The sequence below is a fragment of the Argentina anserina genome, chromosome 6, assembly GCF_933775445.1.
Source record: "Argentina anserina chromosome 6, drPotAnse1.1, whole genome shotgun sequence".
NCBI lineage: Eukaryota > Viridiplantae > Streptophyta > Magnoliopsida > Rosales > Rosaceae > Argentina > Argentina anserina.
In genome coordinates this window covers 24,813,637-24,831,846 of record NC_065877.1, presented here as the reverse complement: position 1 = coordinate 24,831,846, position 18,210 = coordinate 24,813,637, and the positions used below count along the sequence as shown (strand labels likewise).

The following is an 18,210-nucleotide window of genomic DNA, read 5'->3' as shown; positions in this document are numbered from 1 at the left end:
GTGTTTGGAGATGTTATCCAAATCATGAGACACAAATCTGTTTAATAGCAGAACATGAAAATCTCAATATCTTTGTTCACTCTTTTTTCGGGGGGGGGGGGGGGGGGGTTATTTCTATAAGAATACTTTCAATTACTTCGTATTAGAAGAGTGCCTATTAAAAGCTTCTTGGTCTCCTAATCTGTTTGGGAACCCGGAAAGCTCGAAAGTCCGACCTCAATCTTTACTAGAGTTTTACGAGCTGTTGTCAATTAATACATGCAAATCGCATGTCTTTGCAATACTAAAATTCTATCTGTTTCTTCAATACTATACGGAATAAGATCAACTTGTCTTTCAAAGCCAATATCCAGTTCCTCAATGAAGCTTTATCAATCTTTCTTCAATTTGACGGAACAAGAGCAGCTCATATCTGATTAAGACGGCTATATTATGATTTTCAAAGTGCACCAAATCCATGTTCTTCAGCAGCAGCCAGGTCATTTAATCCTCGGCAAGATACAAAAAAATAAAGTGTGACGTCCAGTCAATTTTTTCTGGATTTTTTAAGTTCTTAATCCTACTAGAAAGAAAAATGAAATAAGAAAAAAATACACACAATCAAAAGGCACACTGATGTGAGAAATGAACATCAACAACTCGCATCAAAAGCAGCCAGTCCCCTCTCAAATCTTGAGAATTGAGATGTGTATGCAGTCCTATAAAGTATAAACACAATACATGGAGATAACCAACATAGTAACTGCTATCTTATTCCTTTTCTATATCCAAATGCATACACCATAAGTATTTTTGGGAGACGAGACAGGCAAGCAAAAAAAGAAGAAAAATTATAGAGAAAACGGAGGGGGGCTGGGAGCTGGTGGAGAGGGTAAATGCACTCTACAAATTCAGTACAAGAGGGCTGCAATCTGCGCCATACATTTATAAAAATAAAAAGGGACTAGCGAAGCTAACTACAGAACATCCTTGCTCTCTTCACCCTCGAGTCCGCAAAATGAACAGAAATGTGTCTACTCTTTTTGTCGAATTCCTAGATAAGTTGGCCTTATTACTCTGGACTTGCATGTGAAAGATATACGTTCAGCACCATGTGCCAAACGTGTATCCTTTTCACAGAAACTTGCTCCATTTTGTTCTAAGAGACTGACCTGCTGCTTTGAGACACTATGAAAAACTTATATTACTCTCTTAGGATCACGAGCGGCAGTGATATGGTCCTACAAAATATAACACAAAATATAACACAAGATGTGAGAAGGGAGCGACTCATCATGCTTAAGCCAAAGAAAATATTTTCAACATAGATTTGTAGATATCTGACTCAAGTTTTTAGTTTTTCTCTTTTGCCCCTTGTGCATTACCCTGTCTGTCACCCAATACATTTCATATGATTTTGAACAATTGATAACTGATACTACATCACTCCAAGCCCCCATATATATAACCATGCACTATCACGATGAAGAAAATATAACCATGCACATCAAGTTTCAGGGATTCCACTTACCGAGATAAAATCAAACGCCTTGCTATCCTCTTTCTTTGCATTGTTCATCATTGAAGTTGGAGGTTGATTCAGATGATTTGGCTGAAATATATCGGGAAGTGCTGAATTATATCCTCCATTTGTTCCAGCAATTTGACTTAAATTTGAATTTTGAGCATTGAGATTCCCAAGGTGTTGGAGATTGGACATTGTCGCCAGGAATTGCTGCTGAGCAAAAAGACTTCCCATGGCACCGTAATTAATAGGCTGAGAAGAGAAGGCTGGGTTGAACATAAAGCCAGGAGGTACATTGTAAGGAATAGAACCTGGAGGAAATATTGGAATTTCACTCATCTGTTCTTTTTGAGAATTGAGAATTCCACTCCAAGCATCTGTGGAGACCTGATGGCTGGGTTGACTACTTGAATTTGACAAAAGACTATCAAACAGTACTGCAGGAGAGGTTCCCCTTTGCTCCATATTAGACGCATTTTTATCAATAGATAAACCGACCATCAAATTATCCAAATTATTAGTATGATCTTGCTCCTGTGGAAGTTGCGGATTAGGACCAAAAATATCAAATAATTCGGATCCATCTTTCTTTCCTCCCATTGCATCCTCCAGAGCATTTTGTTTATCATCAATTGTAAGCCCAGAGAAGAGATCATCTGCATGTTCTTTACTTTCGTTAGTGTGGAATGAGACATCTGCAAAGGGATCCTCATCGTTCCTCAGTTCACTGGTGCTTACGACATTCCCTTGGGGATCTCCAAATAAATCATCTATTAGTTGAGGTGGTGCAGTTAAGTTTGTCATAACTTGATCATTTTGGTTATCTGCAGCATCTGTCCGATGGTCATTATCTAAATCACCCGTGTCTATTAGATCAGGCATATCAACAACTGTAGTAGTCTGAGCCTTCCCACGCTCTTCAGAATGATCTGCCATACTTCCAGTCTGTTCTCCACCTAAGAGGTTTATAACCTGCGAATAAAAAAGAATTCATTCAACTTCCTCACCCAACCAGACTCTACTTAAAAAAATATATACAGCAAAGTAAACTGCAACACAAATGATAAAATAATTGAACAGCACACAATGGCCAAATATCATTGAGACATCAATAATTATTAATGCAGAAACATTTCAATTTCATAAAAACATAAGCAATCCTTCCTCAGCACACTTCCTAATTTTCTTTTCTGGCTAGTTTTCTATTGATTAATTATACAACGTGCATTTTAGTTACTTTTGGAGAACAAGATTATATTTAAGCAAGAGAAATACACAGGGCAACAACTGAAGAGAAATACACAAGCCTCTCAATCAGGTTGCCCATGCCTAAACCCCAATTTTGTGCAGTATGACCAACTATACATACATTGCACTTCTTCTTTTTACCCTCAAAGAGAATTCTGTGGGTCCACTATGGAAGACGATCTACATTTCAAATTCCAGTTCATTTACTATTGCTTATTTGATTGAGCAGAGATGCTTCGGGAAGGACTGTAAGGGTTGATACAGTGATTGAATTGCAAGCAGATTACAAAATATTATTCTTTTGGTATATCAAAAAATGACTCGAAGTAAGATTGTTTCTCATCTTTATAAGCAGCAAATCGATTAAAGCAAAAAAAAAAAACCATAGCTACTACATTAAAAAAAATGGATACCTTGTTAGCCTTTTCTCGTAACGAAGCTTGGGGAGACTCTGAGCATCTCATTACAGTATCTTTGTTCTCAACGAAATACGATTCAATTATTGAGAAGTTTTCACCATCCTTTCTCCTCAATACTGCCTCAAGAACACAAATAGCTTTCATGCGCACCTGATAAACGAAAAGGAAGCAAAAAATCATAAGACATATGAGAAAGCTCGAGCGTCATATATTAGTGTTTCTCTTTTAAAAAAATTCTTGAGATGGAAATGTGTGCAAGCGCGTTTGTGTGTGCGTGTATGTGCATAATCTCAAAATTATGTGAGCAAATATGTTCATGCACTAATTCAGAAGAATTATAGCCATAAAGTGAGTGTAAAAATCTTGCCTGCCACAATGGAGACTGGAGCTTTAATTCAAGGGCATAACTTAATGCTACTGCATTTAACTTCGCTGCTTCTGCAAGGAAAACCTGCATAGCATCTCGAGTGGGTTGTAAGCGTACACCACCTGACGTTACAATGGTCTCCAACAACCTCTCCTCACGGGTCTTACTCTCTCTGTAAGTTGAACTAGACTCTCCATTAGTTGATTCAGGCTTGGTTGACCTGGAGTCCTCACCCCAGGGTCCACTAGCTACATTCTTTGAAGACCCAAAACTACTCGGAGTCTCATTGGGATAATGAAATGGTTCATATTTATCTGCCTTCCCTTCCACCGTTAACGACCTATGAAGATTAGGACTCTTGTAGCTTCCGTTGTCATTCTTTTTAAACGACTGACCATGGGTGAAAGTACTAATTCCCTGCTTGATAGATGCACTGCCAATACCTACTACCTCACTTATAAACGATTTCTTTTCCTCTGTCGGCATTTCATAGTTTGTATTCCCAAAACCTTGAATCCGCCTGTTAAGATCATCTGCAGGTGCAGCGGGCTTACTTTCTTCTGAAAAGATAGCAGCAATCGCCTCCTGAGCAGTGTCCCGCACAGCCTTATTAAGAGCATCTCCTTTCAAAGGATCCGGATGTCCCTTGTAATGAAATAACTGGCGCACAGCCACCGAATGTCTTTGCATTTCTCTCCTGAACTCTACACCAGACTTCCCCACCGCATACTTGATCAATCGCAAAGCCTACATAAATTTTGAGCTTCTTAGTGTCAACAGTCTTAACGCAACAACTGTGGATAAACAAATACATATCTAAGTTCTAAATTTTTTCTTTTTTTTAAGAAAGTTGTAAATGTTTCTAGTTACACAAACTGACCATACCACTGCAATTGATAGAGTTGGAAAACCCAATGCAATCACTAAAAACCTGAATCCTCTAGGACCCTCCATAACAATGCTAAACAGACATGCAAAAGACAACGCAAAACCCAACGAGCCTATAGTTTTGGTAACATCAAAGTTTCAATCTTTGACATAATCACATTCGTTTGATTCGATGATCCACAAATGCCGATGACTACACGAAAAATCGAAAGCTAAAGCGAAGAAATGGGGGATTGTACCTTCTGCTTAACAATGGGGCTTTTATGGTCGAGGCGCTTGAGCACGAACTCAGACATCTCCTTGACGATGCTGACGTGGGATGACCTAAGCAGCTGGCAAATCTCCTCGAGCTTGTAGACGGGGGCGACCTTGTCTTCGTCGGAGGTAGCTGCATCGACCAACCTCGACCTCCAGTACGACTCCACAGCTCTCCGGCTAGAATCCATGGCGCTGGCCACCCTAAGAATTGAATTGATCTGATCCGGATCGGTTGGAATCGGATCGAACTTGGACGAGATTGGAGGGATGGATTGGTTTGGAATCGAGTTTGGCGAGGGATTAGGGTTTTGAGAAGCAGAGAGAGAGAGAGGTTATGGAGAAGAAGAAGAAGAAGAAGAAGAAGAGGGAGGGAGGGTAAAATTGGCGCGGTGAGTCAGAAGTGGGGGAGACTTGAGCTGTCTGTTTTTTACGTTGGCGAATTTGATGTGCGCTCAATTTGGTGCGCCACAAACTCCTTTTTGGGTTTCGGTTTCATGCTCTCATCCCCATCATTACTTCCCATGGTCTCCAATTGGTGACATTTAATTGAACCTTTATTATAACAGAATGGATTAATGAAGGTGAAAGGATTTTTTCCCTGTTCAATTTCCTTCTTCAATTCTTAAGATTCTTCATTTATCATGCAAAGACACACACAGTGTTTGTTACAACTGCATAGAGGGAATTTCTTGCTTTGGAAACATTTGGTTGTATCTCATCATCCCTATGAAACGAAATTTCCTACCACTGGTTTCCATTTATATATAGAACAAATGTGACCTCAAATTTCTAAATTTACCACAGCATTTCTTGCTTGGATATGTCTGTTTGCTTTTCTATGCCGACAACTCTACAAGTGATGAGTCAAGACCAACCTCTTCCCCAACTAAACAATTCGAGTTCCTTCCAACTGTCGTTCTAGTCAGTTGTAAGCATGGAATTTTACTTCTTTTTTATTACAAACGGGACCTAAAAAGGCATGGAATTTTAATGTAAAAACTCTTGCACGCGAGTAAAAATGTAAAAACTCCATAACCATACATAGAAAACCCGGGTTGAGACTGCTCTCTCAAAGTTTCAATGATATACACAGATTACAAGAATAATTTGTTACCACGAGTTACAAAATTTGTGGGGAGTTAAAGAGGAAAAAGAATGAATAATTGTTACTAAGAAGCAACATTTCCAGCATCTAACATCTCATCTAATTCATCCACTGTCATCTCATTTTTAAATAGCATTTTCAAGTATGGAAGAACTTTAGGCAGAACAGGCAAATCAGCTATGTTTATACTCATCAGGTCAAACGCAATGCATGTCTTATGCATGTGTGTCTCGTCAAATACTGGGATTTTTGGGTACCTCTGGCTGAAGTGGGTAAGAATGATGCGATAAACACCAGCAGAGTTTCCTACTTCTATAGCTTCCTCGGTTGTGCTGTGGTTTTTTGATATGGCCTCGTCTACCATGCCATCCTCGAATGTTGCCTGCAACAATCATAAGTGAAATCATCAACTGACATTGTCTTCCTTCTCACATTTTTCACAGATTCTCGTTATATTTTACAAAATTCAACAAACTAAAGGAATGCATAAGTACAAGTTAATAACTCGCCTCGTGTATAAGAATTGTTGCACCACGAGATGCTTCTTTGAGTGCGGGGCAGGGCCTAGTATCACCAGAGTACACAAGCTTCCACCCTGGTATCACTTTTCCAACACTGTTGATTCTCTCTGAAGCCTTCAAGACAACACCAAAGGCTTGTGGGCAGTGCATGACAGGAACACTAATCAAGGATTCTAGACCAGCTTCGCTGAGCAATGTCTGCAATCTCTTCAGAACATCGTCGTCAACTGGACTACCAGGTCTCTTCCAATAGCTCTCCATACGAGATCCTTTAGCAAATAGAGAAGAATTATGTAGCCTATCTTTCCCGGGAGAGGAGTGATGTCTATTTGATAAAGTAGCACAACAATCAAGGAACTGCATATCTAAATCTTCAAGTCTTTGGTACGCTTCCAAATATCTCTTAAGCTGTCTTGGTCCAACTACAACTACTGGTTCATGAGGCACTCCCTTCAACAAAGTACATCGCAGAGCAAGAATTCTTGCCAGCCCCGTATGGTGATCAGCATGAATATGAGAAATCCATATACATCGAAGAGCTCTAACAGCATTATCCGCACCCTCTACACCATATCTGTTGGCCAATGTGTGTTAGCAGACATGTCTTGTGGGAAAAAAAGATAAGACTTACAAGTTACAACAGTAGTAAAGGCGTTGCTAAAAATTCAGATAGTGTACCTTCTTTTCAGCTGTCCCAGGGTTCCTTCGCCACAATCTAAAAGCAAGCCTCCATTGGAGAAGAGGTTTATATGGATAGCACTGACATTGCGATATTTAGATGGCTGAGACGATCCAGTTCCTAGAAGAACTATCTCTAAATCATCTCTCCTAATATTCTCCAAGCAACTAGGAAGTGTATTCTCACTAAACCATGGCTCTTCAACCATAACCGTATCTTCCTGCATGAAACTTATCTTTTCCTTGGTTTCTGTGGACTGACGCCAGAACTGGCTAACACATTGGGCAGCATCTACAACCTCCGGATTCTCTGAAAGTAAGTCATTGATGACATCTACAGAAGCTACCTTACTTGGAACTAAAGATCTATCTAATCCAAGATGAGCATATGGCCGCAAAGTGAACTATACAACAAACAAAAAGATGGAATTATTAATAATCATATGTTAGTAAAATGATTGCAATGTTGCAGAAGAAACTAGGCATCACAAACCAATCACAGCTATGCTAATAGATAGAACAAACACAGATCTAACTACGCACTAGAAATATGAAAACAATGTTATAAGATCTCTCAGGATGACAATCACTATCCCAGAAAAGGTTGAATTATTACTAGACTGTCATTCACAGATGTCTCCCAACTCTACTAATAATGTAATGGGGCTAAAGTACAAATGCATGCACAAGGAGGGTACCCCACCTCTAGTTTCTAAATTACAGGTTCAAACAATGACTATTCCTATATAAAATTTAATAGTGAGGAAAAATTATATGCCAAACTATATATACTACTCAATTCCAAAACAACTGAATATTCTAGTTGATAATATATTACGTAACTTTAACTTTATACAAGGAAATTGCACCAAGCATGAATGACAGCAGACAAGTAGAATTTCATCCGCACAAACTACTTGACTAGTTGCATCTAAATAACCATTCATACCTTGAGAAGGTTTTCAGCAGAAATGCTTTCACAAGCAGAACCCTGGCAAAATGAAACCAAAATTAACCCAATATTTTACATAGCACCCAGCATAACTAAAATGGTGTCGCATATCGTCCAGAAAAGACAATTTCACAAACCTCACTTGAAGTAGTGGACTCTGGTGCCAAGCAATCACGGTGCTGAAGAGACCAAAAACCTGGAGCTGGAAAGAACTGTGGACATAGATAATTTAGTCGAGCTGCAATTCTTGCACTCGCTTTCAAAATTGGAATCTCCACATTCTTCCTGAAAACAACAAGAAAATCCCACTATCGGTTTCTAATATAGTAAGCATATAAGCTCCTTAAATAATATCATGCAAAAACAAAACAGGTCACCTTTCATGTCCAGCCATGATATGTTGGGCTGAACCAAATCTTTTCATCCATCTCTGGTAGTTTGAATTGCTTGTGAGGGATGAAGGACTCAAATGAATGACACAAGTGACAACCTTAGCATTATCAGGGGGACCAGAGAAATCTGCATAATAGCTACTGAGACATTGTACAGATAACAATTCCTGCAAATGAGATTCTGTCGGGCAGTCGACAAGGAGTACAATAGGACCAGGAACAGAGGGTCCCATTACATCACTTGGATGAACCTATAGAAATAACACTGAAATTCTTTTAAAACACAATAAGCAGAATAAATATATCAATCTCTACTTCAATTACCAGAACCTACCATGAGGTTCTGCTTATCCGACTTCACCGAGTTTCCAAGTTGCAATTCATGATACTTGGGCCCTGGTCTAACACCTAAAGCCTCAGCTTTCTCAGGGAAAAATTTCCCTTTAATTTCAGGTAATTCACAGACATAGATTACAGACATGTCGCCAGGCTTTCCAGTACGTACACTTCTGCCATTTAGCCCAATGGGTTCTGAAGAATGATCTGTCCCATCATCAAGGACCTTTGCAGCAGGATTCTGCATCGGTACTCCATTCAGGCGCTGAGACCCTTCCAACAAACTTGGTCGTAGAAGAATGGCTGATAATTTGACAACTTCATCGTCAACTAAAACAATGGGTTCGGTAACTTCAGTTTCATCAGCCATAGGAGCCCCCACAGACCCATGTGTGTGGCCAAAACTCCTAGTGTGAACCATGGCAGCATTTGGAATGAAACACTTCATGGCATCTACCAAGAACTTAAGATCTGATGGGCCCCACACATTAACCTTCATAGCAACAACAACAACAGCAGTGAATTATCATCATATTTCATCGGAAAAGAATACAAACTTATTTGTGACAATTCAATCGATCTTAAACTAATTATAATGAGGTAAATAAAGTTACACATAGAAAGTCAATATCTCATACTTACAGACATTCCTGATTCACCCATGCCAGCCAAAGTTAACAGCAAACCTGTGATATAAAGTAAAAATTGAGCAATTCATAGCCAGCAAGAAAATCTCTTTTAAGCAACTAATGCATATATCACCATATAAGAATAAGACACATGTTTATCACAATAATTTAGAAATAAAGAAGCATCATATATGAACCTGGAATTCCACCGGCAGTCTCAGAGCAGACACGAGAGAGAAATATGTGATCTATCTAAAGAAAATCAAGAACGCTAATAAGGCATTGTAGGAACTAACTACGTAAGTTCATTCCAACAGCAGAAAATTTGTTAAAATGGTTTCAGATATTTGATACCTTTGACAATCTAATCTTATGCTCTGTGCAGAACCTTTGCAGTCCCTGCAATGGTTGTATAAGAAGGGGAAACATACTACTTAAAAAAGGGTTCCACGATTGAATTAAAATCACTATATTGAAATGGTAATTGAACAAGGCCTTTCATAGTCACATTGCTTACCTCTCCAGCATTAAAAATAAACCTTTGCTTGTCAAAGAATAGCAACACTGAAGGAGATGTATCCAGAGTATCCATTCCAGTCCCTAGAAACTGCAGCGGATAGAAGCATAGCCCAAGAATCAGATTCGGAGCAAGTCAAAATCGTAACATTCTTATTTAACAAGTGAACTCGGATGAGATAACAATGAAAATAGAAAACTAAAGTCCAGCAGCAATATTTTAGTGTAAAAGCCAAACTTTCCATATCCAACCCCACTAAACTTCAAATCAAGCAGTTCAATCAGGTACAGAGGTTGGAGTGAGAGGGAATGGGATAGATTTAGACACACCTTTGAGGTACAAAGGGGTAACACATACCATTCCTACTCCTAAGCAGCAAACCCCAGTTTCTACAATCACGTTGCCTATTGTAACTGCCAAAATCACTGCCCCTCGAAAATCCTAAGTCACATAGACCCGCATTTTCCACTTCCTCATATTAAGTAGCTGTATCATTATCCAGCTAACAACTTAATACACTCTCCTCACAAACTCCCTACTGCTTAAAAGATCGCAACTTTTCGACTGTCAGAGTGGAAAAATACTTCCTTTTTACCATTGGAACCTACATAGGAGTCACTCACTATTCAACTATAATTTACTTGAGGTAAAATCATATAGCTTATCCATAACCATACAAACAAACACAACCCAGAAACAAAAATGCACCCAATTATAGTTATATATAGAAGAAACCCAGAAAGGATGAAGCTTTGGATACCTGAACATAAGCTATGGTGTTTGTAGGATTAAGAGGCCTGGATCTCCTCTGAAGATTCTTCTTGGGCCTATCGTTCTTGTCATGACCCTCGGCTCTTCTCTTGTTGAAGGAAACGGACTCGGTCTTATCCTCCATTCCTTGGTCTCGGTGTCTGAGAGTGCTTTTGCTTCTGGGTCTGGGGGAGTTGTAGGGAATGGGACGGCGTCGTTTTGGGTGGGAGGAGGCGAGGGCGGTGAGGATGGAGTAGGGTTTTGATTTGGGGAGGAGAGAGAAGGAGGGTTTAAGCGAAGGGTGCAAAGGGGTCAAGAAGAGGAGTCGGAGGTTTGAGACTTGCATCTTCTTATGGGGAAATACTAATGGCTTTTGTGTGTAGGGGGGTTTTAGCAGGGTGTTTGCACTTTGTTTCGGGTCGAGTTTTGGACCCAATCAGATGAAATTGAAATGTGTTTCATTTCCTTGTATGAAAAGGAACGTCATTTTTACCCCTTTTTAGATGTCATAAAGAGAAATTGCTAGCCAATCTATAAAGACGTTTGGGATACACGGGAAAGCATAACTAGAAATCCGTTTCTTTCAGTTATGAAAATTGAAGATTGCTAGCATGTCTGCTACAAAATGAGTAACAAAACAAATAAGTCAAAAATAATTGAACGTATAAGATTCATTAACTTTTGCGTAATTTTCCGGAGATGATGTATCTAATTTCAGGAATGGTTAATAGACTTCCTTTGATCACCATTTCGAGAAATTCTTAATTGCATGGAGGGAAAGTCCCCATCCCAAATATTTTTCTTCAGTTGCTACTGCTGTTTATGGTTAAAGACTTGTCAATAGGAATTAACATCTCATGTCAACTTATGTCAAGCATCATTTCAAGAATTCTTTGGTTAGGGTAAACAAGAGGAAACTAACATTAGTTTAGTCAAACACCAATGCCACATACTGTATGATGCGAAACTCTATTGTCATATGAAAACAGATAAACTGCATTACAATAATTCAAACATTAATAATGGTACAAATGGTTCGGCTTCTACCCAACTCTCACATTATGATAGAAAAAAAAATTAAAAAGGTCATAGCATTCGAATGGGGGAAAATGGAACCTCGTCCAAGGTGATCTTGACAAGTTTCCCTCGAGAATTAAGCTATATATGGAGACCAAGTCATCTTGCATATGTTAGAGCAAGCTTGAGTGCCCCTGGCCTTGAACCTGGGTGACTGAGAAGGTGAGTGTTGTGCTAGTATATGAACTAGTGTCGGCACAACTGGAACAACAACCGGGTAGAAGCCACCATAAAGGTAGTCCTTTCAGGCTTATCAGTAACTATCGACCATGTCTTTGTACGAACATTGAACTTAAGAATGTCTCTCTTTTTATTGATGCTTCTACACGCATACAAAATATCATCATCATCTGGATCGAAACCTAAAATATTGATCACTGTATTATAATAACTTGGAATCATTTCTTCATTCAGTGTATAAAGCCTCATACGATCCAGACGCAGCTCATGGTTTTCTAATATAGAGCATATGTTGTCCGGTCATAATCGTATATATATCCGCATACACCCCTTGTACAGTGCTCGTAAAGGTTGAAATCGAGTCTCTTCATCATTCTGTAATGATATTAAACAACAGTTAATGTGTTCAATAATATCACCACCATTAATTAGTACTGCGGCTGCTGCTAGGACCAGACAAACAAGAAACAGCAGCAACGGTGATTGTGAATGGATCAAATCCAATGAGAAAATCCGTGTCCCCACCATCTGTTTCGACACTCCAATATAGCATTCTCTTGTTAACATAGCTTATGGAATGATGAATGTTCTCAAAATAAAAGGGTGATAGGGACGATACAATTGTCTCTATTCAATCACCGGTCTCAGAAGAGAAGATCTGCACTTCAAATTCATTCACCAGTGTGCCCATCGGAGCGTCAGGACAAATTAATCTGACCACCCTGCACATATAATCAGCAACTCAGCATTAAGATGAAAAATATTTCCTCCCTGATCGCATGTAGTTGACATGTTATAGCTAGTAGGGAAGATCACATATGATTCCCACTGGTGTGTACGTGTAGACTCCAGGAGGTGGAGGAAGCCGAACCCATTGGACTGTGAATGGATTGCATATGAAGTAGTCTTTATGAACATCTATGCTTGAGGTGCACAAAATTAAGTCATTGTAACTGCCTATGTTCCAAACCATGATAGCTCATGAGTCTTTCGAACAATGGAGTTAGCGGCTCGGACGTGGAGGTTGACATTCTACCAAGGAGCTCGGTTGAAGATGACATTCTACCTGCTAATAACTAAACTCCAGTATAGTGCACCAGAGAATGCTAAATCGGTGAATGCTTATCACTTTTGAGACTCACAAAGGTGCCAATAAAAGAAGAATCAGACATGAGATTGCACCAACGCTTAGAGACACGCTTGGCTTGAGCAACAAATTTATAGCAAGCAAGTCGATAAAAGATTTCCAGCAACGCATCTTCAGGGAGATCATTGATACTAGTATTCATGACTTTTGATCTTCGAGACGGATGATAAAAATCAGAGACTGGTAGTGACGAAGAAAACTGGGATCTCTTTTTAGTATTAGAGCTTCTCATTTTAACGCGAAGATCAAAGACTTAGACAACCAGACTTCGTCGATCTAGGGTTTTTAAGTATCAGATTTTATATTACAAGAACATTCAATTCTGTAATCTAAAGATCATGGTTATGTACATAGTTTTCCTTGTAAATTGTAATCTAAGATTATACTTATATTGGGTTTTCTTGTAATCTGAGGATTCACAGTTAAGTTAGGTTCCTTGTAATTCAAGGATTCGTACTTATACTGTACCCCTGTCAATATATCTAGAACAAATTTCATTATTATGTTCTTCCTTCATGGCAAGAAGCTGGAATAGCTCAGCTGGTTAGAGCGTGTGGCTGTTAACCACAAGGTCGGAGGTTCGAACCCTCCTTCTAGCGTTTTCTTGTTTACAGCTGATATATTTCAGATAAGGTGGTAATTCCTAAGAGCCACCACACATCAGTTGCTACAAAATCCAATTCCTTAGTAGCAACACAACTATATCCTACCTGCAATTTTTATTTTAGCTTCCCAGAATGAAAATGAGTAGTCTCCAGTTGAGCTCTTGTGGTTCATCATTTTGCTCACCCATCCCTTCTAACTTGATTACTCATAACAACATTACCACCAAGTCTCTCAGTTTCCCCAGAGGAAAAATTAGAGCAGTCAGCACAGCCCCAAAGAGCAGTGATTCTGCACAAGCCATTGAACCAGAGCAACAACCCCCTCTGGTTGATTTTGCATTTGTTAACGTAAGTAATGTCGTACCATATCGGATTCATATACATCACGAGTGAAATTATCTCTTACATGTTATGAATTATGATACATTCTGTCTGCCTTTTGTAGTCTGTGTTGCTACCTGATCAAACTCCGGATGTGCATCTTCGTCAAGCCTGTGGAGGGCAGAGGCTTAGAGAGATAATGTTGGATGGAAATATTGAATTGTATGGACCATATGTAAGCTGCAATTCCTTAGCCCTTCAGGAATATCATAATGTAGTAGGAAGTACTGAATTTTATAGACCATTCTGAAGTATGTGTACAATTTCAGGCTAGACCTCTGCTGAATTGCGCTGGAGGAGGAACCTGTGGAACATGTATGGTAGAGGTGATTAGTTAACTATGGCAACTCATGCATGCTTTGTAGTGCCTATCAGGGTTTCCAATTTGTTTTAATGGAAGTAGTGAAACGAATGAATTATATTTGAACTGACTAAGCTGATAAATTATCTATTTGTTGCTGCTAGGTGATTAAAGGAAAGGAGCTCTTAACACCTCGGACAGACAAAGAAAAGAAACACCTTCAAAAAGTATGATCTATTCCAAACTAAGTGAACATTGTTTCTGATCATTTCATCATAAGGTGCATTACAAATACCAGGAGTAAGTGAATGTAAACATTTGAACACATCAATAATGGCACTTGATCACATCATATGTTTTGAGAGGAAGGCTAGTTTTGTTGGTGCATGCAAAGGAAAAAGAAAAAAAGAAAAAAAGAACAAGAAGAGCTAGCGCTTCCTCTGATTAAACAGAACCTCTAGCACGTGATATGAGTTTGAGTTGTATGAAGAGTGGATATATGGAATGATGTTCGTTTAAATGTCTAAATTGCATCCATGTATGATTCTAAATTGATGAGCTTATTGCAGAAACCAAAGAATTGGAGACTTGCTTGCCAAACCACAGTAGGGAAACCTGACTCCAGGGGCCTGGTTTGTGACTTCCTCATTCAATATTTTTTATGGTTTTAAACAAAGTAGACCCCTATTTCCTATTTTCTTCATCACAGTGTATTAGTTGGGTTTTAACTTTATCTTCCTAATTTCATTATTGCAGGTTGTTGTTCAACAACTACCTGAATGGAAAGCACATGAATGGAAGTATGAGGATGTACTAGTGAACCCCTCAGAGTCCTCATAAGACAGTTTTCTCAATATCCCCTACCAATTGTAATTTTAAGATGAGTAGAATATTAAATTTCAATTTATATTACCTTTTCCTTAAAAATTTTCTGAAATAAAACGAGCTAACTTGTGAGCCACATTGTTGGTTTTAACGATAAGCAAGAGTGAATAAGAACTTAATTAGCATTGATCCCTTCAAGATGAAAGGTCATGTCATCAAACACAGTTGTGCCTAATTATATGCATACGGCCATAGAAGGTTGATCACATATTGATTGCATTTCACCAGCAACTACATTCATTTTCATTTCAAATAGAAAAGTGACCTAGAACTGGGCTGTACAACAGCACTTACCAATCAAGGAAACGAAGGTTCAAAGCAGAGAAAATAAACTAATGAAGATCGGAAAACAAAAGGAAAAAAAAAAAAAAGGGAAAAAATTTAGCTCTTCCTCCTTTTATTCCAAAGCCAAATAGCCTAGGCACTCAATATTCACTGGCCAAGGGTTGGTGCTCAGAGTGAATGAACACATTGCCATAGATAAGTCCAGCAAGACCACCACCAATGAGGGGTCCAACCCAGTAGATCCAGTTGTTGGTGAAGTCTCCGCTGGCAACGGCGGGTCCAAATGATCGAGCCGGGTTCATTGACCCGCCGGAGAAGGGTCCTGCAGCCAAGATGTTAGCTCCAACAATGAAACCAATGGCAATGGGTGCAATGGTGCCTAAGTCTCCCTTCTTGGGATCAGCTGCTGTTGCAAAGACAGTGTAGACCAAAGCAAAAGTGATGATGATCTCAAACACAACTCCTTCAATGGCTCCAACTCCAGCAGCCACAGTGTGGATAGGAATTGTCTGTAAAAGGAAAATTTCAGTAGTCAGTTCAGTAACAAGTTTCACTAATACAAAGTTAGTTATGATAAATGGATCTCAAATTACTAATCCTTAAATCAAAAGTTACATATCACTCTAGCTCCAAATACTATATCCAAAAGACTCCACCTTTAAATCAACAATAACTTTGGATATAGACTATAGTATGCATATGATCAACACAACTAGAGAGAAAAAAGAGGGTATACATGATCTTATTTGAAGCTCAAAACCTCAACAAATTTTAAGTGAAGGAAAAGACATCTACTTTTTGATCCGCTTAGAGTTGAAGAGTATCTTACCAAGCCTCCGGTGACGAACTTGAGGATGAAGCATGCTACAATGGCACCAGCAAGCTGAGCAATCCAGTAGAAGATTCCAGTGAGGATAGTGATTTGGCCACCAAGAGCCAATCCGAATGTGACTGCTGGGTTAACATGGCCTCCAGAGATGTTGGCACCAACTGAAACTGCAACAAAGAGAGCAAAGCCATGGCAGATGGCAATGGCTACAAGTCCAGCAGGATCAAGAGCAGCACTGGATGTCAACTTGTCTGTAAAAATGGTAAAACGTCAGAATTTGAAGATTTTACAATAAGAAAGGTTACTTATGATCATGACTACATTTTCTAAATTTATCCACATTAACATGTTGTGTGGAACTAAATTTAGTGTGGAACTAACCGTAAGCTATGGCCGAACCAACTCCTGCAAAAACGAAGAGCAGAGTTGAAATGAACTCAGCAAGGTAGGCCTTAAGAGACCCCAAACTGAAGGAATCATCAAACCTTCCAAATGCTATTCCTGCCATCTCAGAGAATGACTGTAGGAAATCTCTAGAGAGATATGAGAAGAAGAGATAAGGATGTAGAAAGGTTCAGACACATATGACTCTATCTAGGTCACATATAAATAGTAGTAGCAAGCAAGTATAGAAATAACAACATAATATATTGGTTATTAGTAAATGAGCTGATCGATCAGCAACGTCTCCTTGTATTACAATATCACTGAGACACTAACAGTGAGCACAAATTTCAAGTCAAATAAGTGAGGCCTTCAATAATCCTAGTTGTGAGAAGTGAAGGATGAAGATCAATAACCCAACTTGGTTTTATTTTCTATTATTGCATTTGTCTTAACCTCTTTATGATAACTCACCCAAAAAAAATCCACATTTTTGAAGACTTTTCTACAGTATTTTAAAATATTGATCATCAAATAGACGTAATTTAGTAAAGATTTAGATTAACATAAGACATCTGTACATCAACTAATCTGAGAGTTAAATTAGTCTTTGCAAATGCATGGAGCCGGTCTATTTCTAGTTTTTTACGTTGAACTCAATCTACTTGATGTATCGATACATTAATGTACAGTAGAAATTTACCACATCTTGAAGGATAATCATATCTAGAGTTTAATTGTGTTTTTAGAGCATCTCCGATAAGAATGTCAAAAAAAATTTGTTAAATACAAATTTAACATTTGAGTTGGCAATTTTGAAATTTAACAGTATTTACCTCTAACCAAACAGTCACATTCTTATGTCAAAATTTATCTATCCAATATATTTTATTGTATTTTGTTTGTTTTTTTCATTTTATTTTGGCAACATCATTTATTATTGACTTCCACTGTTCTTCATCTCTTTTCCTTTTATTTATCTCGTATCCGAGATCTCCTTAGCAACTCTTTTTAGAAAAAAATTGCAATCCTCCCAGATAACCACGTGGCAATGTCAAGTGGTTATCCTTATTTGTTTTATTTTGACACGTGAATTTATTACACTAAAATTATAATTTTACATAATTTTATTATTTATGAAATGACGTTCATGGATATTGATAATTTTAAACTAGGATTTCGGGTTTAGAATTTAGAGTTTAGGGTTTATAGTGTAGGGTTTAGGGTATATGGTTTTAGAGTTTAAGGTATTAAAGTGTAGGGTATAGGGTTTTAGAAAGAAATTTAAAATAGTTTTTGATAAAATAGCTTAAATACGATTTTTTTTAATCTCAAGTGTCAAATAGTGATTAAAATGAATGACTATTGGACATTGCCACGTGGTTCTCCGGAAGGACTGAAAAATTCCAAGACCCAAACCAAAAGGATATCGATCGAGACTGCTCTATGAACTCCGTTTTAGCCTAGATCGTCCTTGGGTGATCTCTAGTTTTATCTCTAGGTTTAGACCACCACTGATCTGTGGCCAAGTTGTTGTGACTGTACGTACAACATCCATAACCCAGAATAAGA

General features: G+C 38.5%; 4 protein-coding genes and 1 non-coding gene across 6 annotated transcripts; 2 read left to right on the top strand and 3 right to left on the bottom strand.

Moving 5' to 3' along the window:
- Positions 1-723: 723 nt before the first annotated feature.
- LOC126799220 (protein MODIFIED TRANSPORT TO THE VACUOLE 1) lies at positions 724-5,044 on the bottom strand. Its single transcript, XM_050526378.1, has 5 exons — positions 4,666-5,044; positions 3,539-4,285; positions 3,166-3,321; positions 1,511-2,476; positions 724-1,220 (listed from the first exon to the last, which is right to left on the bottom strand). Exons 1-5 carry the CDS (start codon positions 4,870-4,872, stop codon positions 1,179-1,181), a joined length of 2,118 nt encoding a protein of 705 aa, XP_050382335.1. The 5' UTR covers positions 4,873-5,044; the 3' UTR covers positions 724-1,178.
- Positions 5,045-5,746: 702 nt separating this feature from the next.
- LOC126799219 (tRNase Z TRZ3, mitochondrial) lies at positions 5,747-10,944 on the bottom strand. 2 transcript variants are annotated; one of them, XM_050526376.1, is made up of 12 exons: positions 10,575-10,944; positions 9,815-9,904; positions 9,652-9,696; positions 9,495-9,549; positions 9,311-9,354; positions 8,667-9,161; positions 8,318-8,583; positions 8,078-8,225; positions 7,938-7,979; positions 6,989-7,392; positions 6,299-6,884; positions 5,747-6,171 (listed from the first exon to the last, which is right to left on the bottom strand). In XM_050526376.1, the coding sequence occupies exons 1-12, from the start codon at positions 10,908-10,910 to the stop codon at positions 5,854-5,856; spliced, it is 2,829 nt and encodes a 942-aa protein (XP_050382333.1). In that variant the 5' UTR covers positions 10,911-10,944; the 3' UTR covers positions 5,747-5,853. The 2 variants fall into 2 exon arrangements, with proteins under 2 accessions (XP_050382333.1, XP_050382334.1); XM_050526377.1 differs by lacking the exons at positions 9,815-9,904; positions 10,575-10,944 and having other exon boundaries at positions 9,495-9,545; positions 9,652-9,690.
- A 2,549-nt stretch (positions 10,945-13,493) lies between these two features.
- TRNAN-GUU (transfer RNA asparagine (anticodon GUU)) lies at positions 13,494-13,567 on the top strand. The gene has a single exon. It is a non-coding gene; the product is annotated as a tRNA-Asn (tRNA).
- Positions 13,568-13,711: 144 nt separating this feature from the next.
- Positions 13,712-15,195, top strand: LOC126799234 (photosynthetic NDH subunit of subcomplex B 3, chloroplastic). The gene is made up of 6 exons (XM_050526395.1): positions 13,712-13,921; positions 14,019-14,129; positions 14,224-14,280; positions 14,420-14,482; positions 14,825-14,887; positions 15,012-15,195. Exons 1-6 carry the CDS (start codon positions 13,712-13,714, stop codon positions 15,093-15,095), a joined length of 588 nt encoding a protein of 195 aa, XP_050382352.1. The 3' UTR covers positions 15,096-15,195.
- A 137-nt stretch (positions 15,196-15,332) lies between these two features.
- On the bottom strand, positions 15,333-16,848 carry LOC126799232 (aquaporin TIP2-1). The gene is made up of 3 exons (XM_050526393.1): positions 16,636-16,848; positions 16,255-16,505; positions 15,333-15,934 (listed from the first exon to the last, which is right to left on the bottom strand). Exons 1-3 carry the CDS (start codon positions 16,760-16,762, stop codon positions 15,566-15,568), a joined length of 747 nt encoding a protein of 248 aa, XP_050382350.1. The 5' UTR covers positions 16,763-16,848; the 3' UTR covers positions 15,333-15,565.
- Positions 16,849-18,210: the final 1,362 nt, after the last annotated feature.

What these genes read in the sequence shown, in the direction of transcription:
- LOC126799220 (XM_050526378.1), bottom strand. Translation starts at nt 4,872, where the DNA reads ATGGATTCTAGCCGGAGAGCTGTGGAGTCGTACTGGAGGTCGAGGTTG. An exon ending in GCCCCATTGTTAAGCAGAAG is followed by an intron (nt 4,286 to 4,665) that starts GTACAATCCCCC and finishes AAATTTATGTAG; the next exon opens with GCTTTGCGATTGATCAAGTA. An exon ending in TACGAGAAAAGGCTAACAAG is followed by an intron (nt 2,477 to 3,165) that starts GTATCCATTTTT and finishes TTTTATTCGCAG; the next exon opens with GTTATAAACCTCTTAGGTGG.
- LOC126799219 (XM_050526376.1), bottom strand. Translation starts at nt 10,910, where the DNA reads ATGCAAGTCTCAAACCTCCGACTCCTCTTCTTGACCCCTTTGCACCCT. An exon ending in TTATTTTTAATGCTGGAGAG is followed by an intron (nt 9,697 to 9,814) that starts GTAAGCAATGTG and finishes CAACCATTGCAG; the next exon opens with GGACTGCAAAGGTTCTGCAC. An exon ending in GACTGCCGGTGGAATTCCAG is followed by an intron (nt 9,355 to 9,494) that starts GTTCATATATGA and finishes TTTATATCACAG; the next exon opens with GTTTGCTGTTAACTTTGGCT.
- LOC126799234 (XM_050526395.1), top strand. Translation starts at nt 13,712, where the DNA reads ATGAGTAGTCTCCAGTTGAGCTCTTGTGGTTCATCATTTTGCTCACCC. An exon ending in AAAAGAAACACCTTCAAAAA is followed by an intron (nt 14,483 to 14,824) that starts GTATGATCTATT and finishes AGCTTATTGCAG; the next exon opens with AAACCAAAGAATTGGAGACT. An exon ending in AACCTGACTCCAGGGGCCTG is followed by an intron (nt 14,888 to 15,011) that starts GTTTGTGACTTC and finishes TCATTATTGCAG; the next exon opens with GTTGTTGTTCAACAACTACC.
- LOC126799232 (XM_050526393.1), bottom strand. Translation starts at nt 16,762, where the DNA reads ATGGCAGGAATAGCATTTGGAAGGTTTGATGATTCCTTCAGTTTGGGG. An exon ending in TGGTTCGGCCATAGCTTACG is followed by an intron (nt 16,506 to 16,635) that starts GTTAGTTCCACA and finishes CCATTTTTACAG; the next exon opens with ACAAGTTGACATCCAGTGCT. An exon ending in AGTTCGTCACCGGAGGCTTG is followed by an intron (nt 15,935 to 16,254) that starts GTAAGATACTCT and finishes TTCCTTTTACAG; the next exon opens with ACAATTCCTATCCACACTGT.